Here is a 27,644-nt window from a genome sequence, read left to right as displayed (position 1 = left end):
TTATTATTAATTTGATCCAAATAATTAGAGTGAGAAGTTCTCCTACGGGAGGAGAAGAGAGAACTACCAATGGCAGAGAGATTGCTACTGACCAATCCACCCCAGGATTCCTATTCCTAAGCACAGGTACCAGGGCATGACTGCTTAAGAAATAAAAATGTTTTCTTCAATTCGATTGAAAAAACGGGCAGAAGACCAGAATAGACATGTTTCTAAAGAAGACTTACATAAAAAGATACTCAACATCCCTAATCATGAGGGAAATGATTAAAACCACAATGAGCTATCACCTCACACCTGTCAGAATGGCTCCTGTCAACAAGACAAGTGGTAACAAGGTTGGTGAGGAAATGGAGAAAAAGAACACCCTTGAATACCGAAGGTGAGAATGTAAATCGGTGTAGTCACTCTGGAAAACAAGTAGAACTACCCCATGACCCAGCAATCCCACTTCTGGGTACATAGCCAAAGGAAATAAAACCACGACCTAAAAGTGGTATCTGCACTCCCATCTTCACTGCAGCATTGTTCACATAGCTAAGATAAAGACACAATCTAAATGTCATCTGCAGATGAGTGGCTGAGGAAGCTGTGGTATATGTATACAAAGCAATATCCTGCCACTTGTGACAACACGGATGAACCTTGAGGGCATTATGCTAAGAGATAAGTCAGACAGAGAAAGACAAATACTCTATGATATCACTTATAAAAGGAGGGAGAAATGGAGAGATATTGGTCAAAAGTTACAACTTTCCACTTATAAGATGAGTAAGTTCTGAGGATATACTGTACAATATGATGACTATAGTTAACAAAACTGTACTACATACTTGAAAGTTGCTAAGAGAATAGACACTAAATGGTCTCCCCACAAAAAAAAAAAGGTAATAGTGTGAGTTGATGGCAGTATTAGCCCTACTGTGGTGATCATTTTGCAATACATATGTGTATCAAATCATCATTTGTATACCTTAAATTTTTACTGTGTTATGTGTCAATTACATCTCAACAAAGCTGGGGGGGGAAGAAATAAACATGCCGAAGCCGGTTTGGCTCAGTGGTAGAGCGTCGGTCTGCGGACTGAAAGGTCCCGGGTTCGATTCCGGTCAAGGGTATGTACATTGGTTGCGGGCACACCCCCGGTCGGGGTGTGCAGGAGGCAGCTGGTCCATGTTTCTCTCTCATCGACATTTCTAGCTCTCTATCCCTCTCCCTTCCTCTCTGTAAAAAATCAATAAAATATATTTAAAAAAAGAAAGAAAGAAACGTTTTTACTGTTGTTTTTTTCTTCTTCCTGAAAATTAAACCAACTAGAAGAGTTGTGAATATTCTTATCCTTCTACCTAAAACACAGAAGAAAACGATTGAGCTCGTGTTGACGAGCGGCTTTGACCCAGCAAGTCGCCTCCATTCCTCAGATGATGTATGAAGCCTCATTCCACCACTGTTCACAGCACTTTGACCTGGCTGGAAAGCCTGATGGAGGAACAGGCCCTGCTGACAGGGGCTGGGGGCGGCTGGGAGAAAGAATACTGTCCTGAGACTCAGGAATGTCAACAGCATGACTTTCAGCAAGTCACCCAGCTTCCGAGAGCCAGAACCCTAAAGTTCTCTTAAGCTCTGACCTTATAAACACTAAAGAAAGGTAAGCCCTAGCCAGTGTGCTCAGTTTGTTAGGTACCATCCCATGCACCAAAAGGTTGCCAGTTAGGTTCCTGATCAGAGCACATGCCTGGGTTGTAGGTTCGATCCCCAGTAGAGGATGTGCAGGAGTCAGCTGATCCATGTTTCCCTCTCACATTTATGTTTTTTTCTATCTCTCCTTCCTCTTTCTCTAAAAATCAATAAAAAATATTTTAAAAAAAAATGTTAAGAATGACTGAAGATGACCACTGTTTTCCCCAACCACAGAGCTTTTTTTCCTTCCTCTTGTGTTTTGAAGGTTAACAGAATGCAGAAACCAAATTCAATATAATAAAAGGCTAATATGAAAATTGTCCCCTCAATAAGGAGTTCAATCAGGAGTTTTGACCAGGAGGTGGGGCTGGCCAGCCAACTACCTATGGACCAGCCTTGCCCCCAATCAGGGCCCCCACCACAATCGGCCAACCACCCACAGCCCCTCCCCCTAGCCGCCCAGCCTGATTGGCTAGATTGGGGCAGGCTGGCTGGACCGTGCACCCTGACCCCCGTGCATAAATTTGTGTACCAGGCCTCTAGCAATATAATAAGTATCTGGGTAGTAGGTACACTATGACTAAAGTGGCAGAAGAAGAGCTAAATAGACAAAAATAGGCAAATCATATATAATAATAAAAACATTTACACAGTGAAATCTGGGGTAATTTTTCCTTTTTCAATGATGCTTTTTTTCCTGTTACACTGCCTTACCAGGAAACAAGCTGCAAACAGTCACACGGATTTGCAGGGAAAGGTCTTAGTTACAATACCCATCATGGCCAGGATCCTGTAGCTGCACTGGTGTGGCTACCACCCTCACTCCTGCCCACCTCCAACCCATGGGGATGGGAAGAAAGAGCCTTTCTAGGCTCCTAAAGTTTATAAAATGGATTACATAAAAGCAAGGGCTTGATGGAAGCAAATGCAGCTCACTCAGTAAAGTTTTGAGTCCATCCAGAAAGGAATGAGGCACAGGAAAGGCAAGACTTCATAGCAAAGTTGGAACTGCTGCTCAGCATCTGGACTGCCATATGCAAAGCCTTATGTTGGCATGATTCGAGGGAGGGGGGCAGGGAGGAGGGGAAGATGGAAGAAGGAGCATAACACCTCTGCTGTCAGGAATCCTATTGGGGTTCCTGTTTTCATAGGGGGGAAAATATCAAAGAAAACCCAAAGAACCTCAACTCCATTTGTTTTTAAGAAGTAAACTTTAGGGTAGGAAAGAGACTCACTTTTCTTTGTATTTCAATTTTTCACTATTTTGACATCTTTGAATTTAAAAAACCCATTGTGCAACTGGAGCGAATATGACTTAAAATACTGAAAATGCAGGTACAAGACAAATTGTACTCAAAGGTACACGATCACAAATTGTGGATCTAAATACAGAGGGAATAAATGCAGTCGCTGGATTTACAATAATAATGTCAGTATATGGAGTTCTTACCGCATGCCAAACACCGCTAAGAGTGCCACCTAGATTATTTTATGGACACGTCTACCCTGTAAAATGAGATCATTTTATAATGATCCCCATTCCACATTTATAGAAGCTAAGGCACAGAGATTCTCATTTGCTCAAGGTCCCAGCTAACAAGACATAAAGCCAGGCAGGGCTCACACCCCATCTCACCCAGAACTCATGCGGGCTCATCTCCAATGGAAAGGGGGTTCACATCCTAAATGTGGGCTCTCTAGGATGGGGGTTCTGGCATTGTTTGGAGAATGTCTTAAAGGGGGTAGCTAGTACAGCACTGGCAAAGGCACAGCACCAGAACCTGTGATGATCAAAAGCACAAACATTTCTTGAGGACCTTCTACGTGCTAGAGTCCTCTTCCCCAGATGCTCAATTAAAGCCATTCTTTGTAACAGTGTTGATTCCTAACGTTATCTGAGTCTTGGACTGGGAAAAGCTATAACCTTTTCCCCCCAAATGGAGATTCCTCCACTAGGAGCATGGCACAACAGGATTTGGAAAAGCAGTAAGAAGTTAAGAGCTGCTATACGGAGATGGAGGAAAGGAATAATCACGCTCCATTCTCCTTCCAAAAGAAGACCGCAATACTCAAAAATAAAATCTCTTCCACCCACACTGAATATTCCAGTCTTAAAGGACACTGTGCAACAAGCATGCTAACGTTGATTTGGGAAGGCTGGGAGGAGGGTTTGAAAAAAAAGGCATCTATTCCCTTTGACCTCAGCCGCAGAGTGGGGCAGCAGAGAAGGGAGAGGGAGAGAAATATATGTCCTTCCTCCTAGGGCAAAAGCATTTTAATGATCAGCCGAGAGGCCAGCTGAGCCATAAAACTGGCCAGCTGTCCCTTTCAATCAGGCCAGAGGCCATAACAAGACCAGGAAGCATTTCTCAGGGGGCCTAGCACTGCGAGTTAGGCTGGGTCTGCAAGAGGCCCAGGCACAGCTGGAAGAGGCTGTCAGGGATCAGTCTCCTTCTGCAGCTTCGGTGGAAATAAATCTGCCCATTTCAGTAGAAGCCGTAAAACTACACCTGGCTGTCTTGAGAGACGGCAGCTTAGGGCTGCTGAAAATCCTCATACTAAAAAGAAAAAGCTGATTCCATCCTGTGCACACCTCGAACAGCAAGGAACAGAACCAAGGTTCTCCTATTCCTTGGGAGGAGAGAAAGTGCAGGCCCACTGCTGACTGTGGTTTGCACGTGACACACCATCTTGGGACAACCCTGCTCCTTTCTGGACTGTCCACATTGTACAGATGAGAATACTAGCCACATGCCCAGTGTCAGGGGCTTAAGAAACAGCTTGAATCCAAGTCGCTCTGATGCCTAAGCCAGTGTCCCTCCCATTAGAGCACAGTGGTTCCAAAAAGCAAGCTTAAGGGGGAAATGTTTTCTTCTCATATGAAAATCTTCAAGTTTCCTACAGAGAATAAAAACCCCAGGGAAGTTCGGAAGGAAAGAGCTGTGTAATCCACAGCTTTAATATGTCTCATTTCTGTAGCTCACTGTCACAGCCTAATGGCCTGCAAAGTCTTCCTGCAGTTGTATTGGTGAGTGCAGGACAGAAGCATACAATTAAAACCATCTATTCTACATGGTCTTGAGCCCCATCTGAAAAAGCCTATGTTCGTTCAGAAAAGTGGATGGGAAGCCAGTGCGCAAAGCCCTGAGACACTAGGATGCCTGTTATCCAGCTCCAAGGACAGAAGTGGACTGTGCCCTGATTGTGGATGCAGGCTGCCCTTGGTTTATTGTAAATCCCAATTATGCTGCATGTGACCAGCGCATCTTCTCTCTGCATTGCCATCTGTCATGCCCTGGGCAGCTAAGGGGGAAGGGAGCACGTGTGGGCTCCTGTCATCTGACTTCTCGCTTGGCGAAGATTCCCCACCAGGCTCCTGGCCTCTGCAACCAGAAGCTGGAAAGAGGGGGGACCTGGGCATGCAGGAGCCTGCGCACAGATTCAGACAGACCGTGGAGTCCTCACCCGCTCCCAGAACACACACATTCACCCTTACGTCACATGTCAGTCCTGGGAGGGACCTCAGAGACCATCTCATCCAAACCTCTCATTTCACAAACAAGGACCCTGAGGCCCAGAGAAAGCACAAGATGTGCCCCGGGGCCACCCAGCCAGTCAGTGCCACTGTGCAGGTGTCCCTTCCGCCGCAGTCCTGTTACAGAGATGCTCAAAGGAGTTCTCTGTAACAGCGCAGATCCATAACTTTATCTGAGTCTTGGCCAGGTGAAAGCTATAACCCTTTCCCAAATGAACACATTTTGCATAGATCCAGGGGTTCAAGCCCTTCCTGATTAAGGACAAGCGTGGTTCTACAGGAAGCCGGTAGGGCACGGAAGGACACTCCAAGGGCGGCCTGGGGGAGAAGCTACATTTTCCTCTTGACGCAGACCACTGACATCACCACTTCATGTCTCAGTGTCCATACCCACAGCAGTCCTGAGCTACCTCATGGGAATGAGGTGAAGTGCCAAGTCAGGGGTGGAAACCTTCCCACCGTGGAGAAAAGGAGAGGATGTGAAGCACAAATATTGACCCTGAGCGATGGCAGCGCCACCGGCCACCTGTGAAAGGTGGAGGTCGCTACTTATCTGCTACCTGGTTCACTTGCGGTTGAGAACTAAGGAAGAGAAGACATGAGAGTTGATTCGACTTTCAAGGCAACAGTGGCTCAAACCAGCAGACACAGGAATAGGGGCAAAGGAGACGAGACAAAAGAAATGCAGGGTGAGGCAAAAGTGGGTTTACAGTTGTTTATAAGTATCTGAAACAGAGTTTATTCTAGTATTATTATTATTGATCGGTTATTGTGTTATTTTCCATATGAACACTGTTGCCCGACCCTGTATTTAGGAACCAGAGCCCATGCACCTTTCAAAACCCTTCTTGCTCTGAGCCCACCCAGCCCTTCCTTCACTGAGGCTATTTCCCCCACGATAACAGCTCAGTCATAGCCCAGAAATATCTACCAAAAGCCTGCACACAACACAGTCTTCTGCTCCAACTCCGATGCAGGCTTTGTCGGTGCCTAAATATTGCCCAGGGCCCCAAGCCACTCCAGCCCCACTGAGTAAGCTACAGAGAAGCCCCCAGGGTCAGCACAGCGGAAAGATAAGTAGGCGGCTTCCAGAGCAAACTTGGGGGGTGGGGGGGGAAGGGGGAACAACCCACAAAGAAGCCCCTCCAACCACAGGGAAAGACTGAGGCAAGAAAACCCACAGAGAATGTCAAGGGCACCACTTGCCACCCCCTCCCCGTGGGAGGCCATGCTCTCACTGGGCATTTGTGTCTGCTGCTCTCCCAGCCTGGAACCGCCCAGCCCCACCTACCCTCCACATGTTATCTCATTAGCTCTTCTCCTCTCTTCGGACCACATCCTCGGACCACATCCTCAGCAAACCCTGGGATATGTCCCCGTGTTAGTCACTCTCATGTCACCCGCACCTTCCCTCTACTACGCTCACTTGTCATGACAGCCTCTGTCTCTGCTTACTGTTAAATCCCCAACACCCCACGCTCACACTGACCCCCCACCAGAACCACCTTTGTGCGGGAGCAGCGAGGTTCCCACACAAAGTTAAAGAACTGACGACACAATGCAACCCGCAGGCCAGACCTCTTGGCCTCGCTGGGGTCTTCTGCTGAGGCGTGTCACCTGGCTGGTGGCTTGCTTCACTTCAGCTTTATTCACTCCTGTGTTCACTTTAACTTGCAGAACAGGTTTCTGTATTCATGGAACATGCGACCCATCCACTGACCGCAACGCCCTGGGGCTTGCCTGAGGGCTGCCAGCAGACTGCAGGGACAGTCTCCTGCCACCAAAGGGGAAATACAGTTCGGTGAGCGCTTGTATACGTTTGCCTGGAAAAGTGCTCAAGACACATCTGTCATCCTCCAACTCTCTGCAAGAGGGAACATGTAGCAAAGCACCCCAAAGACTAGAAACGGGGAGAGTAACAAGGAAAAGGATTCAGAAATACCAGAGCCAGGTACTGCTGGAAATGTGTTCATGAGTCATAGGAAAAGTCATTTACGAACCTCTCAAGAAGACGAAGAATTGGGTTCTCTATAGCTGATATGTGGCTGCCTCCCAGATCCACCCTGAGAATGTTCTAGTTTATTCTCCTATAGCAGGGTGGGGAACATTTTTTTCTGACAAGGGCCATTTGGATATTTATAATATAATTCGCAGGCCATACAAAATTATCAATTTAGAAATTAGATTGCTCTATTTGGTCAAACATTTAATTAACTCACTCCTAATGCCATGGCAGGACCAGACCAAATTATTTCACAGGCCTCACATGGCCTGTGGGCAGACGTTCCCCATCCGACCTTCTAGAAAGCTCCGTTTTTGGCTACTCCTCACCCTTTTCTAGGCATGCGCTTTCCTCCACAATGCTGCTGGCCAGGAGGCCACTGCCTCAGTGGCTTCATCCCTCAGGCAGGAATGTGCTCCCCCTCAGGAGGAATGTGTGCAGGAACAAGGACACTAGAGAGTGGAATCTAGTGGGTCACGGGGCTCCACGAGCCTCGCAGCCAGCAAGCTTGCAGCCTGGGGAAAGCCTGCACAGGGAGTGCAGTCAGGGGCCGAGGCCAGGGTCCAGTCCAGGCGCATGCCAGGGCTCAGAACTTAGAGCCAGCCTGAGGCGAAGGGCAAGATGGAAGCTCCTCCTTCTGCAGGAAAGCAGGTCTTCCTCTTCCTTGCCTGGAGAACTCTGAGAGAAGGCTGGACACAGGCACACAGCATTGTGAGCACAGAGCTGGAAGGGAGGGCCTCCGGTTGCAAAGGAGCAGCCAATCAAACAACTCAACAAAACTGGACCCAGCACCGTGAAGAACAAGGCAGGGCTTCACGAGCTGGGACTAAAGGAACGCCAAGGGTGGATGAGACAGGCTGGCAGTGGACCCAGCAGCACCTGGCAGCTGCAACTGGCTGCTATGGAGACACTGGCCAGTGAGAGTCACTGGGGGCGAGCAACTGGGAAGGGTGCAGAGAAAGAAGAGGGCAAAGCCCGAGAGGTTGCTAACGAATATGCTGTAAAAATGCTACACACGGCACCCAAAACAGATTGATGAACTCAGATGTTAGCAAGGATCAAGGGCCTGGAGATTATAATGAGGATTCAAAACAACTTCCATGCAAATGAGCCACAAGGGACCTCCAACAAGAAAACGAGAATTTTTACATTTTGAGATCCTGCAAGTAGACCAACCAGTTCAAGTGCTCCTTTACTCACTCATGCATTCATTCATTCAAGTGCCTGAAAACTAAAGACACAAAATCTATTTAGAGACACAGGGGATTCTCCTGAGATTAGAGCCAACGAAAACAGGAGGCCAGGGATGCAGTTTCACAGCCAGCTGCAGGCCAGCACAGTGTTTTGCTTTGTTTTCCAAAGGCCTGTGTTGGGTGGAGCAGACATGTCTTTCTCCACATTCCCACCAAGCCCTACACCTTCACACCAGCTGCTTCACAAATTTACTGACCGACTGGGAAGCATCTGAGTTTGCAACCACTGGCCTAGCAGATCTAGTCCCTTGTCCTTCACTGGGTGGGGTTTGGCTAGGCAAAGAGATGGAGGCGAGAGCACCCTGAAAGCAAGATTATTCCCACAGCAAGGGTCAGTGTGATGAGGGTGCAGTGGCTAGAAAGTACAGGATGTGTCCCGGGGGAAAGAGGAAACCAGCTTGGCTTAAGGGGCAAGTACCTTTAAGGAAAAGAGGGAAATAAGGCAGCAAAAAATCTCATGAGAAGAATAAGTTGACATCCAAAAACAGGAAGGAGATATGGCTAGTCCCAAACCAAATACAGTTCACCACTCATCTGTTCTTTCAACTAGGAAATCAAGTATAGGATGATCGATGGTACATTAGTGAGATGTGGATACCATGGCTCTGTGAGCAGAGTAACATCACTTCTAATTACACGAAACTGAAGTCCTAAAGGGCCACAGAAATAATGCAGTGAAACATCCCAGCTGCCCAAAAGCAGTGTGCCGACGATGGCAGAGTGATTAGGAACAGAAGCTGAGGTGTCACACCTGAGCTCCACCCTGGTCTTAGGACTGGCAGTGAGATTCTAGAGACGTGGCTGACCCCTTCCGAGCCTCAGTTTCCTCATCTGTAAAGACGCTCATAGCCTTTACCCTGTAGGACTGCTGAGAGAATTAAGAGAATCTAGATAAAATGCTTAGACAGTAAGGGAGAACTCAGTAAGCATGAGTTGTTGTTATTAATATTATTATTAGACTAGAGGCCCAGGGCACAAAATTCGTGCATGGGGCTTGGCCCTCGCAGCCCCAACTTCGTTAGGAAGGACGTCTGGATGGTCATTTAGCTGTCTGGTCTAATTAGCATATTATGCTTTTATTATTATAGATAAGGGTTTGACTGTTAATACAGGATGGTATATCTAAATAGCAAAATACTATGCCACCTTTAAATATATGGTAGTATAAGAATATTTTCTTACATGAGAAAGTGGCTACACTACACTGACAAGTGTGGGTGACAGAAATGCATGCTACAAGCAATGTTTATTAAGATTTTCTGTGTATGACTTGGGAGTGAGAACAAATAAGCACAAATGCAAAATTTGGAAAAACACACACAGCTTTTGCCTGTATGCTTCTTCCATGTGTACTAAGAGGAGGAAATAAGTTATCCTATATAATAAAAGGCTAATATGCAAATGGTTGTGACACCCTCAAGCCATAATAACCAATCAGCAAGCGCGGGTGAGCAGGGCTAGGGAACCTGAGGCTGCATTCCCCACCCGGCACCAGTCAGAGGATGTGACATTATTATTGTTTATTTATTAATAAATGTATATGTTATTTTCATATACATTTTACTAATTTTCTTTCATCTCTGACACTTCTATTACTGAGAAAGGGCAAATAGCAATATTAAAAAATATTTCCTCTAACTAATTCCCTTTTAATGTGCATAAATTTCATGCACCAGGCCACTAGTTTAATAATAAAAGAACACTGTCTTCACTTTGGGTGCGGCTTTCCATTTTCCAAAGCTTTTTCATGTGGCCTCATTTTTACACTAATTTAACTTTTAATGGCTACTATTGAACTGCAATTCTGACAAATGCCTGGAAGTCAAAACCCTGAAATCCATCTGCCTACCCCCAGAAGGACAATCTTTCCTCTGAAAGACCACCGATCACTAACACTATTGCTAACAATCAGGTTTTCCCCTGTCTGATGGAGCAGAGCCACATAAATCCACTTTTACAGCCAGCACTTTTACAAGCAGTTTCAAGAAGTGGTGTTTAAGTTAACGATGCAATGTGGTAAAGTAATATAAACCATCAGCTAAATCAGGGGTCTGAGCCACACATCCCAGGGCCTGTCTAGCCTTGTTTGGCTGAATGATGCTAAGAACCTGAGATAACGGTTCTTCCCAATGTATGTCCCACACTAAGATTCCACGGTAAGAATGCCAGCTGCTTCCCCACCAGCCATGCCCTCTCTCTCCCTTGGTGATACACCTTGATTATTAGCTGCGCCCACTGCACCCAAAACAAAATCCTCCATCTCCCAGCCTCTCCTGTACTGGCCATGGCTATGTGATTTCATTCTGACCAGTAAATGCAAGCAGATGTGCTGTGCTGGACTTCTGGGAGGTTCATGGGAGACAACTTCTGTGCTTCTGCTTTCCTCCTCCTCCAGGCTTGTGACTTAGACCAAAGAATAGCATCTTGAACTGTATCCTTGAGGATACTAGCCATGTGCTGGGACAACGGAGGGAAAAATAGGAGCCTGGGTCCCTGAGGACACTGCAGATGCCCTAAAACTCCCCGGACTTCCTTTCAAAGGCAAATGAAGGCATACCTTCATGGTTTATATTACTATACCACTGTTACGTTATTTTGTTCTTTTTAGGTTATATACAGTCAAACCTAAGCTTACTAGAGATTATATTGTATATCATCATAGTATGCTATATGCTATTCATATTTCACTGCCACTAAACAGCTTATACTTTTTAAAGTAGGTGATCAGGATGATATGACATTTTAATAAATCACTTTTTTTGCCCAGCTGGTGTGGTTCGGTGGTTGAGAGTTGACCCATGAGCCAGGATGTCACTGTTTGATTCCCAGTTGCAGGCTTGATCTCCAGTTGGGAACATGCAGGGAGCAGCCCATCGATCATTCTTTCTGACCATTGATGATTCTATCTCTCTCTCCCTTTCCCTTCCTCTCACTGAAATCAATAAAAATATATTTTTAAAAATCACTTTTTTGCTGAGCCTTTTGTAATAGATATTTATCATCAACTGTTCTTTTTTTTTTTTTCTTTTTCCCCAACAAGGACCTTCCCAATATATACATATTCTTTTCTCTAGAGCACATGTGTCAAACACAAGGCCCGCGGGCCAAACCCGTCCCGCCAGGCCTTGCAATGTGGCCCGCACCGCACTGTCATCACTGCACTCCGCTGCATTTCCATCACAATGACAGTTTATGACTGTTCAGTAAACCATTCGGCCCGCGATTTAGGCTGGATTTTAGATTTTGGCCCCTTCTCTGATTGAGTTCGACACCCCTACTCTAGAGGTTCAAAGTCAACTAACATGTGTAAGTTGCAGAATTCTGCCCTCACATGAGAGTCACCCAAATCCAACTCTCTGAAACCCCTAATGAAAACCGAGGGAGATAGGCCAGTATCCCCAGGTCTGCAAAGCACAAAGAAGTTGGGACTCTCCAACTGGAGGCAAAGAAGTGGCATATCATTTTAAAAATGATTTCCAAGTCATAGACACACAGCAATGAAATAAGAACTGTGTCATGAAGGCTCCTGTTGGATATGCTGTATTCGATCCCAGGCAAACAGCCGAGGAGGTAAATGCCAGGGAGGTGCCCCACCTCATCTGTGAGATTTATGGGGGCATCAACATCAACACCAGCCATGCAGAACAATGAACCTTACACACGTCTAGACATCAGTTATCTCCTGCCACAATACACTGTACTGAAGGCACCCCTTGGCAATCCTAAAATTCACTTAAGGACAAAGAAAGGAACCAGGGCTTTGTCTCCTGAATGACAGAAAACCATCCAGGTCTCTTGCCATCCCCTGCAAAGAGTAGAGCCTTGACAATTTAGCTTTTCCTTCACAAGAGCCTAGACTTACAAACACAAATCTCATAAGGTAAAGCCTTGTATTTACAGCTTGAAATTATACCCAGATTTAAAACTTCATATAAGAAATTGTTAACTTTCACAATTCCATCATTCTAGTCCAAATTTTTTAATGGACTTAATTATATAAGGTTAAAGCACTTTGCTTAGTTCTCCCAGCATGATAAGGATATAAGAAAAAGTAAAATAAAGAAAATTCAGCTTCTTTATCATTTGCTTGTACCAACACATCTGCTTATTCTTACCCCATCATCCAAAGCAATCTCTAGGTAGAAATCACTTTGAAAATGGGTCACCAAAAGTTTTAATTTCTTTAATACATTTAAAGAACAGAATTTTGGAAGCCCAAATGAGAATAATCGTATGTTAAAGAGAGAATAATGGCAGAAGGAAAAGAGAAATCAGGTTTTATTTTATGGATCTTAAATCCTTCACAATCATTATATCTAAAATATATACACAATGTCCCATACTCGCAGAGGAATAAATTTTCTATTACTAAAGGGGAAGAAGGTGCAGGTGGGAGAGGTAAGGGTAACAAAGGCTACTTACCAGGGGGGTGAAAGAGGTCAATTGGGAAAAAAGGAGACACGTAATACTTTAAACAATAAGAATAAAAAAATAAAAAATAGCCGGTTTGGCTCAGTGGACAGAGTGCCAGCCTGTGGACTGAAGGGTCCCAGGTTCGATATTGGGCAAGAGCACATGCCCAGATTACAGGCTCAATCCCCAGTAGGGGATGTGCAGGAGGCAGCCAAGCAATGAGTCTTTCTCTTCACTGATGTTTCTATCTCTCTCTTCCTCTCCCTTTCTCTCTGAAGTCAACAAAAATATAGTTAAGTAAATTAATAAATAAATAAAGGCTACTTAACATAAATTGGAAAGTATATGAACCATATATGCTCTAGAAATGTCTGCAAGAAATGCCAGATACAATAGTTATATTCCCTGAAAGAAAACATTATGGGTTTCTTTCAGTACAAAGGCCGACACATTATCCACCAAGTCAAACGGGCCCGGGCTAACATGCGTTACCTTAAACAGATTCACAAAAACATCAACAGAAAAGCAAGCTACCTCTGGAACAGCCCAGAACAAAACAAAGCCTGAAGGCTTTCTGGCCTCAAAGCTGAAGGCTACAGAGAGCATGAAGTTCCTGGGCCCACCTCACCCCCAAAGTCCCAACACCCTCCTCTCTGGACAGGGTGCTCACAGTGACCATTGAGCTCACTGGATCCTCTTTGCCACATAGTTTAGGCAACAGAGAACACACGTGACCACACAAAAGAAGCATATTCCCAGGACCTGCGGATTCAGCCAAGGAAAAAGACTCAAATGTCTACCGACTCACCATTTAATTACGTCTAACACTTGCTTTACGATCCAGTTTATGGATTCTGGATGGTTAATAAAGTTGCTTCTCAGTTCCCTGCTATTACACACTGGGACGTTATGACAATTAGTTAACACTACCCGTAGGCTATCAGGAGGTCTGTAAGCCTTCCAGCCAGGTCCTGCTCTCCAAGTTGACACTGTCACCTGACTAGGCCTCACAGCTTAAACCACATGCCTCCTCTTCCACAGAGCCCCTTCTCTGGTGGTGCCTCAAGCTGGCTGTTTAGAGAAATGCAAACAGGTGACAGAGGTTTGCTTTACCTGATGTTCCACGAAAGAGAAAAAGCCCTTTTGTGATTGCAGACACACTTCCCTCAAGTTGAAAAGTAAATCTATGTCATCGTCATTTTTTTTGCACAGGACATCAGAATTATACATTGCCACACTTAACCTGCTAATGGGAGCTCAGAACTGTCCCAATCCCTCAGGCGCCTTATTCTTCTCATCCCAAACCAATTTTCCTGGCACTCATTGCAGCCCTACATCTCAGCTCCAGATGGAATGGTTTTAAGCAAGCAGTTTTCACTGCCCACTAAGGCTCCTTTTGGAATCCATTCCAATTGATGCCCTAGACGGAGTCTGAATGTGCTCCCAAGCCCTCCAGCCCCATCCCTTCATACTTACTGTTGCTGGACTTAAGGTCGCGGTGGATGATGGGGACAATTGCCTCATCATGTAAGTAGTTCATCCCTCTGGCAATCTGCACGGCCCAGTTAACCAGGATGTCTGGGGGGATTCTTTTCCCAGATAGCACTCTGTTCAAAGGTCCTCCACGAGCGAACTCCATGACCAAGCAGAGGTTGGGTTCCTTCAGACACACGCCCCTGAGAGCAATGATGTTGGGGTGCTTCAGCATGGCGAAGAGCTTGGCCTCCTGGCGAACGTTCTCTATGGTCTGGCTGATGTCCTCGTCGGGGTCGTGGCGAGCTGCTTTCACGGCGACCTCATCCCCTATCCAGAAAGCACGATAGACCTTCCCAAAGCCCCCGATGCCAATAATCTCTTCCAGGGTGAGCTCCGCAAAATCAATCTCTAACACTGCGAACGAGGAGGCAAAGAGAAGCAAGTCAAAAACGTTCCGAAAACACCATTTAGTCACCCATTTACCGGGATGAGTAAACGCAGCAAGTTGTCTGTTCACGTGGTTTGTCTTCCTAATATAAAGGCAACTCTGCAAGGGCAGGAAGTGGGATTAACTTACTCTCTGCGGCCTTATGCTGTGTAACTGGCACACAAATCTTGGGCTGGACATGGTATTGCTGCTATATGAGCAAAGTGCTATTCTATGCTTCCCCCCCCCCCCATGAAAACCCTGTTCTACCTTCTCAGTCTCATCATCTTTCCCTGGCTTACTCATACTCATCTCTCAGCTTAGTAGTTTGGCTAAGAAAAAAAATACCCAACACACACACACACACACACACACACACACACAATAAAAACAAACAAAACTTTGCTAAAAAACTAAGAAAACAAAAACGTATTTCTGAACTTTTGGCAAGACCAAAAGAGGAACTGCCCACTGACTGCTTCCTTCCACAGCCAGCCCCAGGATGCCGCCATTCTCCACTCAGATCCTGGTGGTGCTCCAAACTGTTCTTGCTTAACTATAGTGTTTCTATTCCATCGGGGGCTGATATTCACTTGTATTTTATAATGCAAGTGGCAGTCTGCACAAAGGAAACTCTTGGGAAAAGTTCGTTGCTTTTCGGTATACAAAAAGTATGGCTCCATCTTGACTCCAAATGTGCCAAAGTGTTCAGGCTTATCCCCTCATTGGGCACTCTCTCCAAAGAATATAAGGTGCGGCAGGTCCTGCAGACTAGCCATCAGCATCCATTCTAAAATCCCCCAGCATGCCTTTCAGTTCTACAGAGGCCAGAAAGCTGAAAACTACATTTCCCAGACTCCCTGAAACTAGAGTTCTGGATTATATTAGGTTCTGCGTTAGATGCAGAAGATTTGGGAGGCAGAAATGAAATGGAGACCATCTTCTTGCTGCGTCTCCTGGCAAGCAAGGCTGTGGCAGAGGTGGCGTTTTTTTGCAACAGCGAGTCAGTGTCCAATCATTCGCTGTGTGGATGAGGAGAGGCATGTTGCAAGGCCAAGTGCTTGCCTAATCTTGGACTGCAACAACAACCGGGCCTTCTTAAACTCCACAGCTTCAGTGACAACTCCGGATTTTGTGCCTTCCCAATTCTGAGAGAAATAGCAACCTACCTGGTGGGCCAGGTCTGCAAAGTTTTGGATTTTTCCTACAGGTCCACCTGAGCGTTCCTTCTCCCTACCCTCCCGATCATTCTGTAAGCACCGAATTTCCTGTGGGAGAGCACTTTCTACTTAAAATAGTTTGAGTGTTTCTGGGTCCTAAAATGAAACCTGACATTACTAATTTTTGCCTTATCTCATCTATATGAATAGGGGGGAAATATGCCTATGTTAAAGAGGGATTAGAAACCCTTTTGGAGAAACATTTAAGTTATGTTAGGAGTCTCCTGGATCATGGAGGGAAGGAAAGTTCATTGTTTTCTACCAGTTTTTATGCTGATGAAAAGAGACGTGCCTATTTTAACAAATTTGTATTTACTCATCTTATTTCTTTAGCTGAATATCCGAATTCCCCTTAAGGGAATGGACGGTTGTATTTCCTCTTCTACCCTGCCTTCTTCCCTGGGACTGAGGCATAGTTGTGAACACACAGGAAGTGTTAAATATTTATTTAAATGTGCGAGGATTTTAAAGATGTGATGCTGAACTAGGGTGCTGAAAGGACAGCTCCACGGGTGGCGTTTTGCAGAAGACAGAAAACCTCTGCGGGGAAGGCAAAGCAAGAAATATTCTTGCTCTGGGTAGAACATAACTCTTAGGTTCTTGCTATTTAGTTAAGAAAATATTATAACCAAACTTAAAGAAGAATACAGAACATAGCTTAAAAGCAGATAGAAGGGGGACAGAGGGACGGGGGCAAGGGAGAAAGGTACTTCTTTCTTTTCCCTTCCCTTGGAAGTAAGAAGTGCCTTGGAGTAAGAACTAGACCTTCAGTTGCGCTGAGAGAATGTGGGGCTCTCTTTTCATTCCCTGCTTCAGTCAAGGCCTGGTTTTAAGTAAGAATCAGGTCAAGTCGCATCCATCACAGTTTCCTGTTTCTTTGGAAGGACATATCCAGGAATATCAGGAACAAAACCTTATTTTTTTCATTTTCCGAGTCAAGATGTTATTCGCTCTCCATTGTATCCTTGAAAATGAAATGTATAGGCACATTCTGGTGGGTTCTGGCAAGTGAATTGTACGTATCTCACTCATTTAAAAATCTTAAGGATATATGAAAATGCATCCTTATAAGAAAAAAAATAAATTAGTCAGAACCTTAATTTATGCCCTGCTTGAAAATAGATAAAACCTCCTGTAGGAGAAACATTCTTAAATGCCTACATATCTCCCAAGATAAAACATTAGGAACTACATTTTCCATCTTTTAGTAGGAAGATGAAAGACCTCTTGTTGGTTTTTATTTGATAGCTCCATGAAGAGTTATACTCTAATATCCACATTGAAGGGGATAGAAGCACTACCGTGTTTCCCCGAAAATAAGACATCCTCCAAAAATAAACCTACTTACAGGTTTCCTTCTGAGTGAAATATAAGGCATCCCAAAAAAATAAGGCCCCCCTAGGCTAAACATGAGAGATTTGGTCCACTGATTCTGAAAAAAAATGGAGTCACAAGAAATTCACCAGGGAATTCAGAAATTGGATTGTTATGATGATGTTCCAGAAGATGATGACATGATTGTCATTGAATAAATGAGTAAATTCTTGATACTGTAGGATTCACAGTTTGTCTGGTGTGTGTTGACAACTACCTTACTACCGTACCGTAAACAGGTAATAAATTTCCTTTATTTTCATTTAACAATAAATGTGTACCGTATTCTTCTTCATGGAAAAATAAGACATCCCCTGAAAATAAGACCTAGTGCATCTTTGGGAGCAAAAATTAATATAAGACACTGTCTTATTTTCGGGGAAACAGGGTATTACATTTTTCTTTGTCATAAGATTTAGTAATTTCCACCTCTTTTGTTCTGAGTAAAGTTTGAAACAGAATTTTCCCTCTGAAGCAATATTTAAAACTAAAACAGATTATCATTACTGCCTTCTATTTGCAGTCTAGCATCACAATCCATGCCCCAGATGGGAAGTTCAAAAGGATAACAGGGAAAAGTTGTCAGTGGCTCAACTTCATTCCAAATCTTTGAAGAAAGGTTGTTAACCACCTTTCATTTCTGAGTGACATTACCTGAACTGGTGGACATTAGCCTACAGGTAGGAAGCACACCTGTCAGCAACGTGCCTGGTTCAACTTTACCAAAGTGCTGTAGTGTAAGTATTTACATCACCAATCTCCCTCATGTGTGACTTACAAGCACCTCTTTATCAGTTCTTTATCCCTGGACATTTAACACAGTAGCCATTCTCCACGAGGCCCTGTAATTGCTTTTCAACTGGAATTACATTTTCTGAATTATCAAGAATTAATTCCAGGCAAGATCAGAACTCCTAATGACACTAAATAAAATAACTCAGCAGGACCTTCAAATATCATATTCTTCAAGTCAATTCTTTCAATAAGCACATGGTACTGCCTACTCTCTCACCATCTGAGTTCTAGATATAAGAATCTAATCTATACAAGGTAACTTTTGTTACAATATGATTAAGTCCTGGGCCCTAACCGGTTTCGCTCAGTGGATAGAGCGTCGGTCTGCGGACTGAAAGGTCCCAGGTTCGATTCCAGTCAAGGGCATGTACCTTGGTTGCCGGCACACCCCCAATAGGGAGTGTGCAGGAGGCAGCTGATCTATGTTTCTCTCTCATTGATGTTTCTAACTCTCTATCCCTCTCCCTTCCTCTCTGTAAAAAGTCAATAAAATATATTTTTTTAAAAGATTAAGTCCTGGGCACCTAATGAAGGAGTGTCTACAGTAGCACATGGGACATGCCTGGCTTTCTGGGGAGGGTGCTTCTAGCCTAAGTTTCATTCCCTCCTGACTGCTCTGACAGTGGGGAGCACAAGACAGTCAAGAAACTGTGTTCCAGCTCATGAGCCTCACACAACCCTCTCTCTGACATTAGCTGTTGCTGAAAAAACAAAAATCAAACTTCACCCACAAAGAACCTCAAAATCTGACTTACGTTTAAAACGACAGTGTTTTCTAACACACCAGACCATCCTTCCAAATTTCTCCCACTGTCTGACCAAGTTCATCTTCAACACTATTTCAGACACTAGCCTTCATCTTCCCAACACTAGTGCCAAAAAGAAATAATGCCTAGAAACAACATAAAGTAATTTGTTGCCTCCAAGTACTATCAGATGCAGAAACATAAAAGTTTTTCATTGACTGAGAGGGAGAGGGAAGCAAAGGTAACTAAAGATTTGAATGTCAATTGATAGTCAAATCACCAATACAAAAAAAAAAGTTAAAAAAAAACAAAAACAAGGCGAGAGATTATGATTTTGATATTAAGTGGTGGTATTTAATAAATATCTTAAGATAATAACACAGTTGTCCAAGCAAAAATAAGTTACAGGGCCAGAGGATAACTGTCACAAATGGAATTTTAAAACTAATGTTTCAAGTTGGATGGTGATGATTTTTTTAAAATCAGTGCTAAGATGCTAAGTGTACAAAATGTGGAATGAGGAATGCTAAATATGTATCAACAATATTTTTCTTAACGTGAAAGAAATTTTGGAATCCCTCAAATACAAATATAGTGTAAGCGGTACCTGGAGATAACTACATCTCTCTACTAAAACCACCTAGCATCATTGATTGAGGGATTCTAATGGCAGCTTAAATCCTTTGAAAAAACAAAGGAAATTTCATTACAGGGTGTGGAACTGGGGACTCCTGGGAAACTGGGGAAAAAAATACCAGGACCCTGGGAGGACCAATGGGCATGGTCCCCCTGAAATTTAGCAAATACCAACTATAGGCAAGGATGTAGGAGGAGAATAAATAAGAAAATGTATTGTCTTAGCATCCTAGGTGTCGAGGGACTGGGCTTTAGCCACTGTACCCTGCCCTCCTGATCTCTCACGGGAGAATGACTTACTTTCGCCTCTCTAATCATTTTTCCGCCCATCACCTGCCCCTCCACACAACACCCCCCCTTCTCAGCACATTAGTATTCGGTGAGACTCCTGAAGGTACAACTTCTGAGCTACCAGATTAGCATCCAAGAAATCAACACGACATTTCAAAGACACTTCAGCCCTGAGTTCACGCAGGCTTCCGGGACTGGCGAGCCAGCCCAGCCCAGCCCAGCCCTGCGGGAGACAACCCCCAACTCCTTCAAAGCAAATGCCTTCAAGGGGCGGGGACAGAGGAGACCAGGAGCCGGGAAGTCCTAGGCTTGGGGACTAAGGTTACAACAGAAACCACCAGCTAGCTTGCCTGAAATCCTTGCAGATATATTTTTGAGGGGAGGGGTGAATGGAAGGGAGGAGGATTTGGGGGGGGGGGAGGGGCCGGGAAGGGAGTGGGAAACGGGGAGATTCTCGAGCTGAAGCTTTAGGAAGTACAATCAGGGGGTTGCTGCCGAGGTGGTCAGATGAAGGTTGAGAAGCCCAAAGCGCCTGAGGTTGCAGGCAAGGCCTGCGGCGTCTCCATGGCACACACAGCACCCACCAAAGCCCTGCGGCCCGAGGGCGCGCGCTCACACCCAGCCCCAGGTCACCCATCCCTCCACACTCAGCCTGACCCTCGAGGAGGGTCCCGTCTCTCTACGACCACCGCCAGACCCCCAGACCTCCAGGCTCCAACGTTCCAACCCCCTCTTCCTCCTCCTCCCCGCCCTCCCCGCCAGGGCCCCGGCCCCGCCTTCGCCTTACACTGGATGGGCGGGTAGCAACTGGGGTCCTCGCCGCCGGGCTGGCGGCGGCTGGAGAAGGCGCTGCGTGGGGTCACGTAGTTGCTGGGGAAGATGCCCACCCGCTGGTTCAGCTGCCCGGTCCACCAGCCCTCGTCGCCGGACACCTGCGAGTCCTTGGACAGCACCTCCACCACGTCGCCCAGCCGCAGGGTCAGCTCGTCCTCGCCCGCCGCCTCGTACTCGAACACGGCGGTCCAGTAGGGCAGCGGCGCGTCGGAGCCCAGCTCCCCGGGGGCCGCCGCCGCCTCCTCCTCCTCTTCCTCCTCCTCCTCGGCCGCGGCCCCCGCTCCATCCTCCCCCGGCGGGGCTGCCGCGGCGGCGCTCGCCAGGCAGCCGAGAAGCGCTCTGGAGGGCTCCATGGAGCGGCCGATCCATAGGGTGCGGGGCCGCCGCCGCCCGCAGGAGCCGCCGCCGCCTATTGTTCATGCGGCTCCGCAGAGCTGGGGGGACACCCCCCCCCCCTTTCTCCCCGGACAGCGGCCGCAGGTAGGGCCCGGGCTGGCGGGTTGGAGAGAAGCGGCTGCCTGCGGCGGGCGCGCGCGGCGAGTGCCAGGAGCTCGGGTGCTCACCGCAGCACCGGGGCGCGGCGGGCAGGGCCCCCGCCTGTGCGCTCGCCCCCTGGGGGCGGCCCGGCCACTCCGCCGCGCTACCTGCTCGCCCCGCCGGTGCCCGCCCGCCCGCGGCCGCTCCCCTCCGGGCTCCGCGCCCCGCCCCGGCCCCGCCAGCCCGCCCGGGACCACCTGACGCGGCCTGGCTCCGCCCCAGCCCTGCGGACCCGAGGGGCGGGGCTCCCCGGCGCCCGGCCCGCCCCTGCGCCAACCCGCCTTCCTATTGGGTGCTGCCGACCGGCCCGCAGGTTTTCCCCAAGGACCCGGCCCGCCTCTCTCCACCCCCAGCGCCCTGGTCCACGGCCCCCTCGTTCCCGCCCTCTTCTGCGGGCTCCCACCTTCTCAAACCCCAGGGCACGCCGTTCTCTCTCCCATTGGCCCGCCGCCGCTCCAGCCATTGGCCCGATGTACCTGTCCATTTCCTGGGAGCGTTCGGCACCTCCGGGCTGGAGGAGGCCGCGGCCTCATTGGGTAGGTGAGGAAGGATTGGGTGGGTCCAGAAAGGTGAAGCCCAGACTTCATTCACACCGTAAGCCTGGAGGAGGCCCTTCTCTTTGTTTGCGGTGCGTGGGTAGGGGTTCTGTTGGGCGGTACCGGTGTTTTTTATCCTACAGTGAGCATTTGAAAATGAACAGAGGAGAAGGGAGCTAGGGTTGCGCCCCCTCCCCACCCCACCTCCACCCCCACCCCCAGAGCGTTTTTCTCTCCATCTACCTCTTGCATTTGGATTCTCCCCTCTTGGATCGGCCTCTGCCATCGTCCTACCAGTTGGATTGGCTACACACACACACACACATACACCACCTCCGTAACCTTTCATTACAATGTAAGGCCTGCAGGCCCATTGAAATGTTCTTTAGAAAAAACTCTTACAATGACAGTTCCCGCCTTTACGAAGAGTGCACACAGCCTTCCGTTTCCTGGGTCCCTGTGAGAAAAGATTCCAATACAGTGGTTTTTTAGAATTCAGAAAGAGAGACCACGTTACAGGGGCTTCACACTGAGGCTGGAAAACTATGGTGAAGTTGACTTGGTCTCTAAAGAGACAGCTTTTTTGCAGTCATGCATTTCTTTCACCTGGATGAACTGCACCTCTGGTCACGATAACATATATAAAAATAGAGCCCAGCAGACATGGCTCAGTGGTTGAGCGTTGACCTATGAACCAGGGGGACATGGTTGGATTCCTGATCAGGGCACATGCTCAGGTTTGGGGCTGGATCCCCAGTGTGGGGCATGCAGGAGGCAGCTGATCAATGCCTCTCTGTCATCACTGATGTTTCTATCTATCTCCCTCTCCCTTCTTTGAAAGAAGGAGGAGGAGGAGGAAGAGATATACGCACGCACGCACGCACGCACGCACAACGATGCTGCAGTTCATGATCAAGGGCTGGCCATTTTCTACATCCTTTTGTTATCCTCCGTTTCTCAAACATTAAGAAAGAGATAGGTGGCTCCTACTATTTCCTCTGTGCTTTAATCCTATCGGAGCAATGAAATTTTCCAATGAGGTTTTCTGGCGTTTCAAAATAACTGAATGCTGAAAGATCTAGCCCAGTCTCTACCAAAGTGCCTTACCTTTTCCCCTTTAGTGGTAAGAATAGATACTATTTATTTAGCAAGAGTTAGTGCTTCACTGAGTATATCTTGTTTCATTTTAGTTTGGGGTTAATTGTTGGACACACTGGAGACAGTGGGGTAACTGGGAAAGATAAGCAGAGCTGGCATCTTTGCTCCTCCGCCAGCAGCTGCATGATCGTGGGGAAGTACTTAGCATTGCAGGGCAGTGTGTTCACCCACAAAGTGAGGGGGTGGGCTGGAAGATGTCCCGTGGTCTTGTAGGCCCAGCGCTCTGTGGTTTGTACACCAGCATGGCTGCACGGTAAACCCACACATCTGAGGTCTTGAAGAAGAGAGATTTGAGTGCTGTCCTGAAGCTTCCAGAGGAGTTCTTGAGAAAGGACTTCTGAGTAGATTAAGGTGACCAGATGTCCCGCTTTTGGTGGGACAGTCCCAATTTTTAACAATTTGTCCTGCGTCCTGTGGGGTTTTAAAAAAAGTCCCGATTTTTGGAAAGAATGCATGACAATGCATAGGGAACGGCAGAAGAATGGGAAGGGAATATACAGTTTTCGGCAGCCATGTGGCTAGTTAGCCAGGATCTGAGTTTTATATTATTTTTGTTAATTTTATAATGTTAAACTTTAATAATAACAAATAATTGTTGAGAACTGATTATCAAGAACTGCTTATCAAAGTTCGCAACGACGAAAACATTTTGTAACTGTCTCTCAGACGATACACATCCTACTGCGTGCTAGTAAGCTAAACAAGTGATGTCATTACAAATCAGCTATTCAGATAATTTAGGTAAGTAATTTATTTATTTATTTCATAAATACATAAATTTTCTTGAATTTAGCAGACAGTACTCCTATTATTTATATTTTATAGTGGCGGCAAAAAGTCTAGCGCCGGCCTTGAAAGTGACATGACTTACGTTACAATTAAGTGTTGAGACTTTGAAAGCCATTTTATGTGTGAAATATAATTTAACAAATTCTTGTGAAAAATTTCATGACCTTTTAAACAACGACAGCAATCTACTAAAAAAAATTCACTCAAATGAGAAATATGCCAAAGAATAAAATAATACTATACATAATTTTTTAATTTATTATATTTGTAAATTGTACTTATGTTGAAATTTTTAAAAATATATTACAATACTATTTTTGCGTTCTATGAAAATTTTTGTTGCTCCATATAGACCAAATTTTTAATCAAGAACCACCACCACCCCTACTCCCCACCCCCCGCCGCCCTAGTCAATGGTGTTCCTCTTTACCAATATTAAAATCTGGTCAACTTAGAGTAGATGTCCTAAAACAATGTTCAGATTCTACTTGTACATTGGATCAGTGAACTGGAAAATATATGGAGGAGTCTTTTAGTCAATTCTCTAGGTTTTTTGTTTTTTTAAATATATTTTATTGATTTTTTTTTTTTTTTTACAGAGAGGGATAGACAGTTAGAAACATTGATGAGAGAGAATCATCGATCAGCTGCACACCCCCTATTGAGGATGTGCCCACAACCAAGGTACATACCCTTGACCGGAATCAAATGTGGGACCCTTCAGTCAGCAGGCCGATGCTCTATCTACTGAGCCAGACCTGTTAGGGAAAATTCTCTAGGTTTTGTTTAAGACAAACTATCTCATCCCCAAGTAAAAGAGAGCAGGATAATGGGGATAGAGAGGTCCTTTGTGTTTTTAAAAGACTATAAGGAAAAAAAAGAAGAAGAAAAAGGTTTTCTTGAGAAAAATTTATTTTGGAGGAAAATGGCATAGACATACAGAGAGAGACACAGAAAAAGAAAACCACTAGAAAGATACAGAGAAAACTGTCCGTGGTGGATCACTTTCAAGTAGCAGGATTATGAATCATTGGACAAATTTTGTCATTTTGCTTCTCAGTAATTTTTTGTATGTGCTACTATATCACTTTGTGGCTCTTCACTTCTCCCCGACCCCGTGGAGAGGGGAGAATCTTTCAGGTCCCTCTAACTCCCGGTATAATTTAAATATGTAATACCATAGCATGTGTTTAGCAACTCATGAAGAGTCATTCATCAAACATTCCAAGAAGTCATTCAGTAAATATTTGCTGAATGGGTAAGTGATAGGAATTCAAAGGAGGGAAGATTCTTCCTGCTAACTTTGCCTAGCAGGGTTTCATGGAAGAAGCAAAACCAAAGCTGGTCCTGGATGGGTATGGGGTGGAGCCAGGAAGAACCTGTGTTCCAAAAAGGAAGGAGGATATGAGCACAGCCACAGAGATGGGAAAGCTTGAGTAAGCCCATCAGGATGGAATAAGAGGATGAGAAAGAATTGTGAAAAACAGGTTGAGACCAGATTGTATAGGGCCTTGTAATCACTTGATTCACACTAATAATTATTTGTAATGATTTAATGTCCAGTTTGTTTACCGTACAGGCAGGGACCTGGTTCCTTACAGTTCTCCCAGCACCTAGAGAACGCATAAATCACTCTAGGTATGTATTTGTGACTGTATGGCTGGTGTGAGTACCCAGGTAAGAAGCCTGGGATTTGTTTAGCTGATAAAAGGTTATCACTGAAGGCTTTTGAGCAGGACTGTGAGGGGATGGCTGTCACTGTGGACTGGAATAGATGAGAAATGCTTAAGGAGGTGCTTAAGTTGGGCTTTGAAGGATGTGTACAACTTGATTAGTAGAGAACAGAAAGGTGGGGCTGGAAATTAATGTAACGGGTAGCAATAATAGGAATACCAGCCTGAGAAGAGGAGAGAGTAAAAATGGGAGTGATGGGAAATAAAACGGACTAAATAAAAGAGGGGCAAGTTGCAAAGATTTTAAAAGCCAGGTGGAATTACCAAGATTTCACCACTATTAAGTTCTTGGGCAAGGGCTGACACATGTCACCCCCCGAAAAGGACCATTCTTTCTACCTTACCAAAAAGTATAGCATAAGGTAGAGAGAATATAATAGCAGTTTGGCACTACTAGGCTCACTTCAGAAGATCATGATTTCTTGTGGGTCTGTCCATTAAAAACCACGTGGCGAAACAAAAAGCACACATGGGGGTGCTTGAGGAGAAACCAAGATGGCGGCATAGGTAAACGCCTAACTGCAGCCTCACACAACAATTTTTAAAAAATACAACTAAAATACAAAATGGACATTATCCAGAACTACAGGAAAGTTGACTGACTGGAAATTCTACAACTATTGATAGAAGGAAAGAAACAAACAGAAGAAAATCAGAGGAGCTGTAAAAGCCTAAGGTATGGAGACACGGTGTGCGAGTGGGGAGAGGACGGAGCCAGAGAGGAGGGCGGCCGAGTGTCTGGCTGGCATTCCCTAGTGGGAAGGAGATAAAAGCTCCGGACTATGCTGAACGCCAGTTCTGACTGCACTGAACTCCAGTTCTAGGTAAGACCCTGGGGACCCAGGTTCATACAGAGGGATTCTAGGCTGTAAGGCAGAAACTCAGGGGAGTGGCGAAAGGCAGAGCCCCGTATACACGCATATGAATGCACGCAGAGGACAGACTATTGACTGTGCCGCTGGATTGCCCTAGCGGGAAGGAGACAAAAGCTCCAAACTGTTCTGAGCCCCAGTTCTGACTGCACTGAGCCCCAGTTCTAGACCAGACCCTGGGGACTCAGGCTCATATGGAGGGAATCTGGGCTGTAAAGCAGAAACTCAGGGGAGCGGTGAAAGGCAGAGCCCCGAAGCCTCGCACATTGCACGCAGAGGATGGACTGTTGATTGTGCTGCTGGGTTGCTCTAGAGCACATGTGTCAAACACAAGGCCCGCGGGCCAAATCCGTCCCGCCAGGCCTTGAAATGTGGCCCGCACCGCGCTGTCATCACTGCACTCCGCTGCGTTTCCATCACAATGACAGTTTATGACTGTTCAGTAAACCATTCGGCCCACGATTTAGGCTGGATTTTAGATTTTGGCCCCTTCTCTGATTGAGTTCGACACCCCTACTCTAGAGAGAAGGAAACAAAAGCTCCGGACTGCACTGAACCCCACTTCCAACCCCACTTCCAACTGCACTGAACCCCAGTTCCGGGCTCATTGCGGGAGAGACTAGACTGTCTGGTAATGAGCGAAACTCAAGGACACCTTTCTCTCAGAGGTGCTTGCAGTGAGTACCAAAGCAGCGAGTACCAAAGGACACTGAGGAACACTGAGACTCAGGAACCTCATAGGGCGGGGCTGACGGGAAGCCAAGGCTGTAGGCTCCACCATGAAACTCCGCCCCATCCAAGCTGAACACAGAGGCTTGTGCAATTTTTCAAGTCTAGTCGAATAAGGCTGTCTCCCTGCATAGACACAGCTGATCCTCATAGCCAATTGGCCTGGAGGTCAGTTCCTCCCAGTGATACCAACAACAATCAAGACTTAATTACAATAAGGCTGTACACTCACTCCACAAAGGGGTACACCAAGAGTGTCCACCTCCAACTGGGAGGCTGACCCACAGAACCATATAGGACACCTTAACATATAAAGCCACCCTACCAACTCAGGGAAGCAGCAAAAATGTCGAGACAAGGAAACAGATCACAAATGAAAGAAATGGAGGACAAAAAGCAACTGGATATAGAGTTCAAAACCACGGTTATAAGGTTTTTCAAGAATTTCCTAGAAAAGGCCGATAAAATAAACGAGACCTATGAGGATTTGAAATGGGATCAACTAGAAATGAAAAGAGATGAACTAGAAATAAAGGGTGCATTGTCTGAAATGTCAGGCCAGATGGGAATGGCAAGAAATATTCAAGGTGATGAATAGCAAGAACCTA

General features: G+C 46.0%; 1 protein-coding gene across 1 annotated transcript in view; it reads right to left on the bottom strand.

The window, feature by feature from the left end:
- MAP3K9 (mitogen-activated protein kinase kinase kinase 9) overlaps positions 1 to 21,387 on the bottom strand; it is a 74,288-nt gene extending 52,901 nt beyond the window's left edge. The window contains exons 1-2 of the mRNA XM_036432686.2: positions 20,636 to 21,387; positions 14,360 to 14,773 (exon numbers count right to left, since the gene is read on the bottom strand). Of these exons, the coding sequence (XP_036288579.1) occupies positions 14,360 to 14,773; positions 20,636 to 21,035 (814 nt within the window). The 5' untranslated portion in view covers positions 21,036 to 21,387. The remainder of the gene's footprint in view (positions 1 to 14,359; positions 14,774 to 20,635) is intronic.
- Positions 21,388 to 27,644: the final 6,257 nt, after the last annotated feature.

Source organism: Pipistrellus kuhlii, unplaced genomic scaffold, assembly GCF_014108245.1.
Source record: "Pipistrellus kuhlii isolate mPipKuh1 unplaced genomic scaffold, mPipKuh1.p scaffold_m20_p_1, whole genome shotgun sequence".
Classification (NCBI taxonomy): domain Eukaryota; kingdom Metazoa; phylum Chordata; class Mammalia; order Chiroptera; family Vespertilionidae; genus Pipistrellus; species Pipistrellus kuhlii.
Note: the sequence above shows the minus strand (reverse complement) of the source record. Positions and strands in the feature narration are given on the sequence as shown.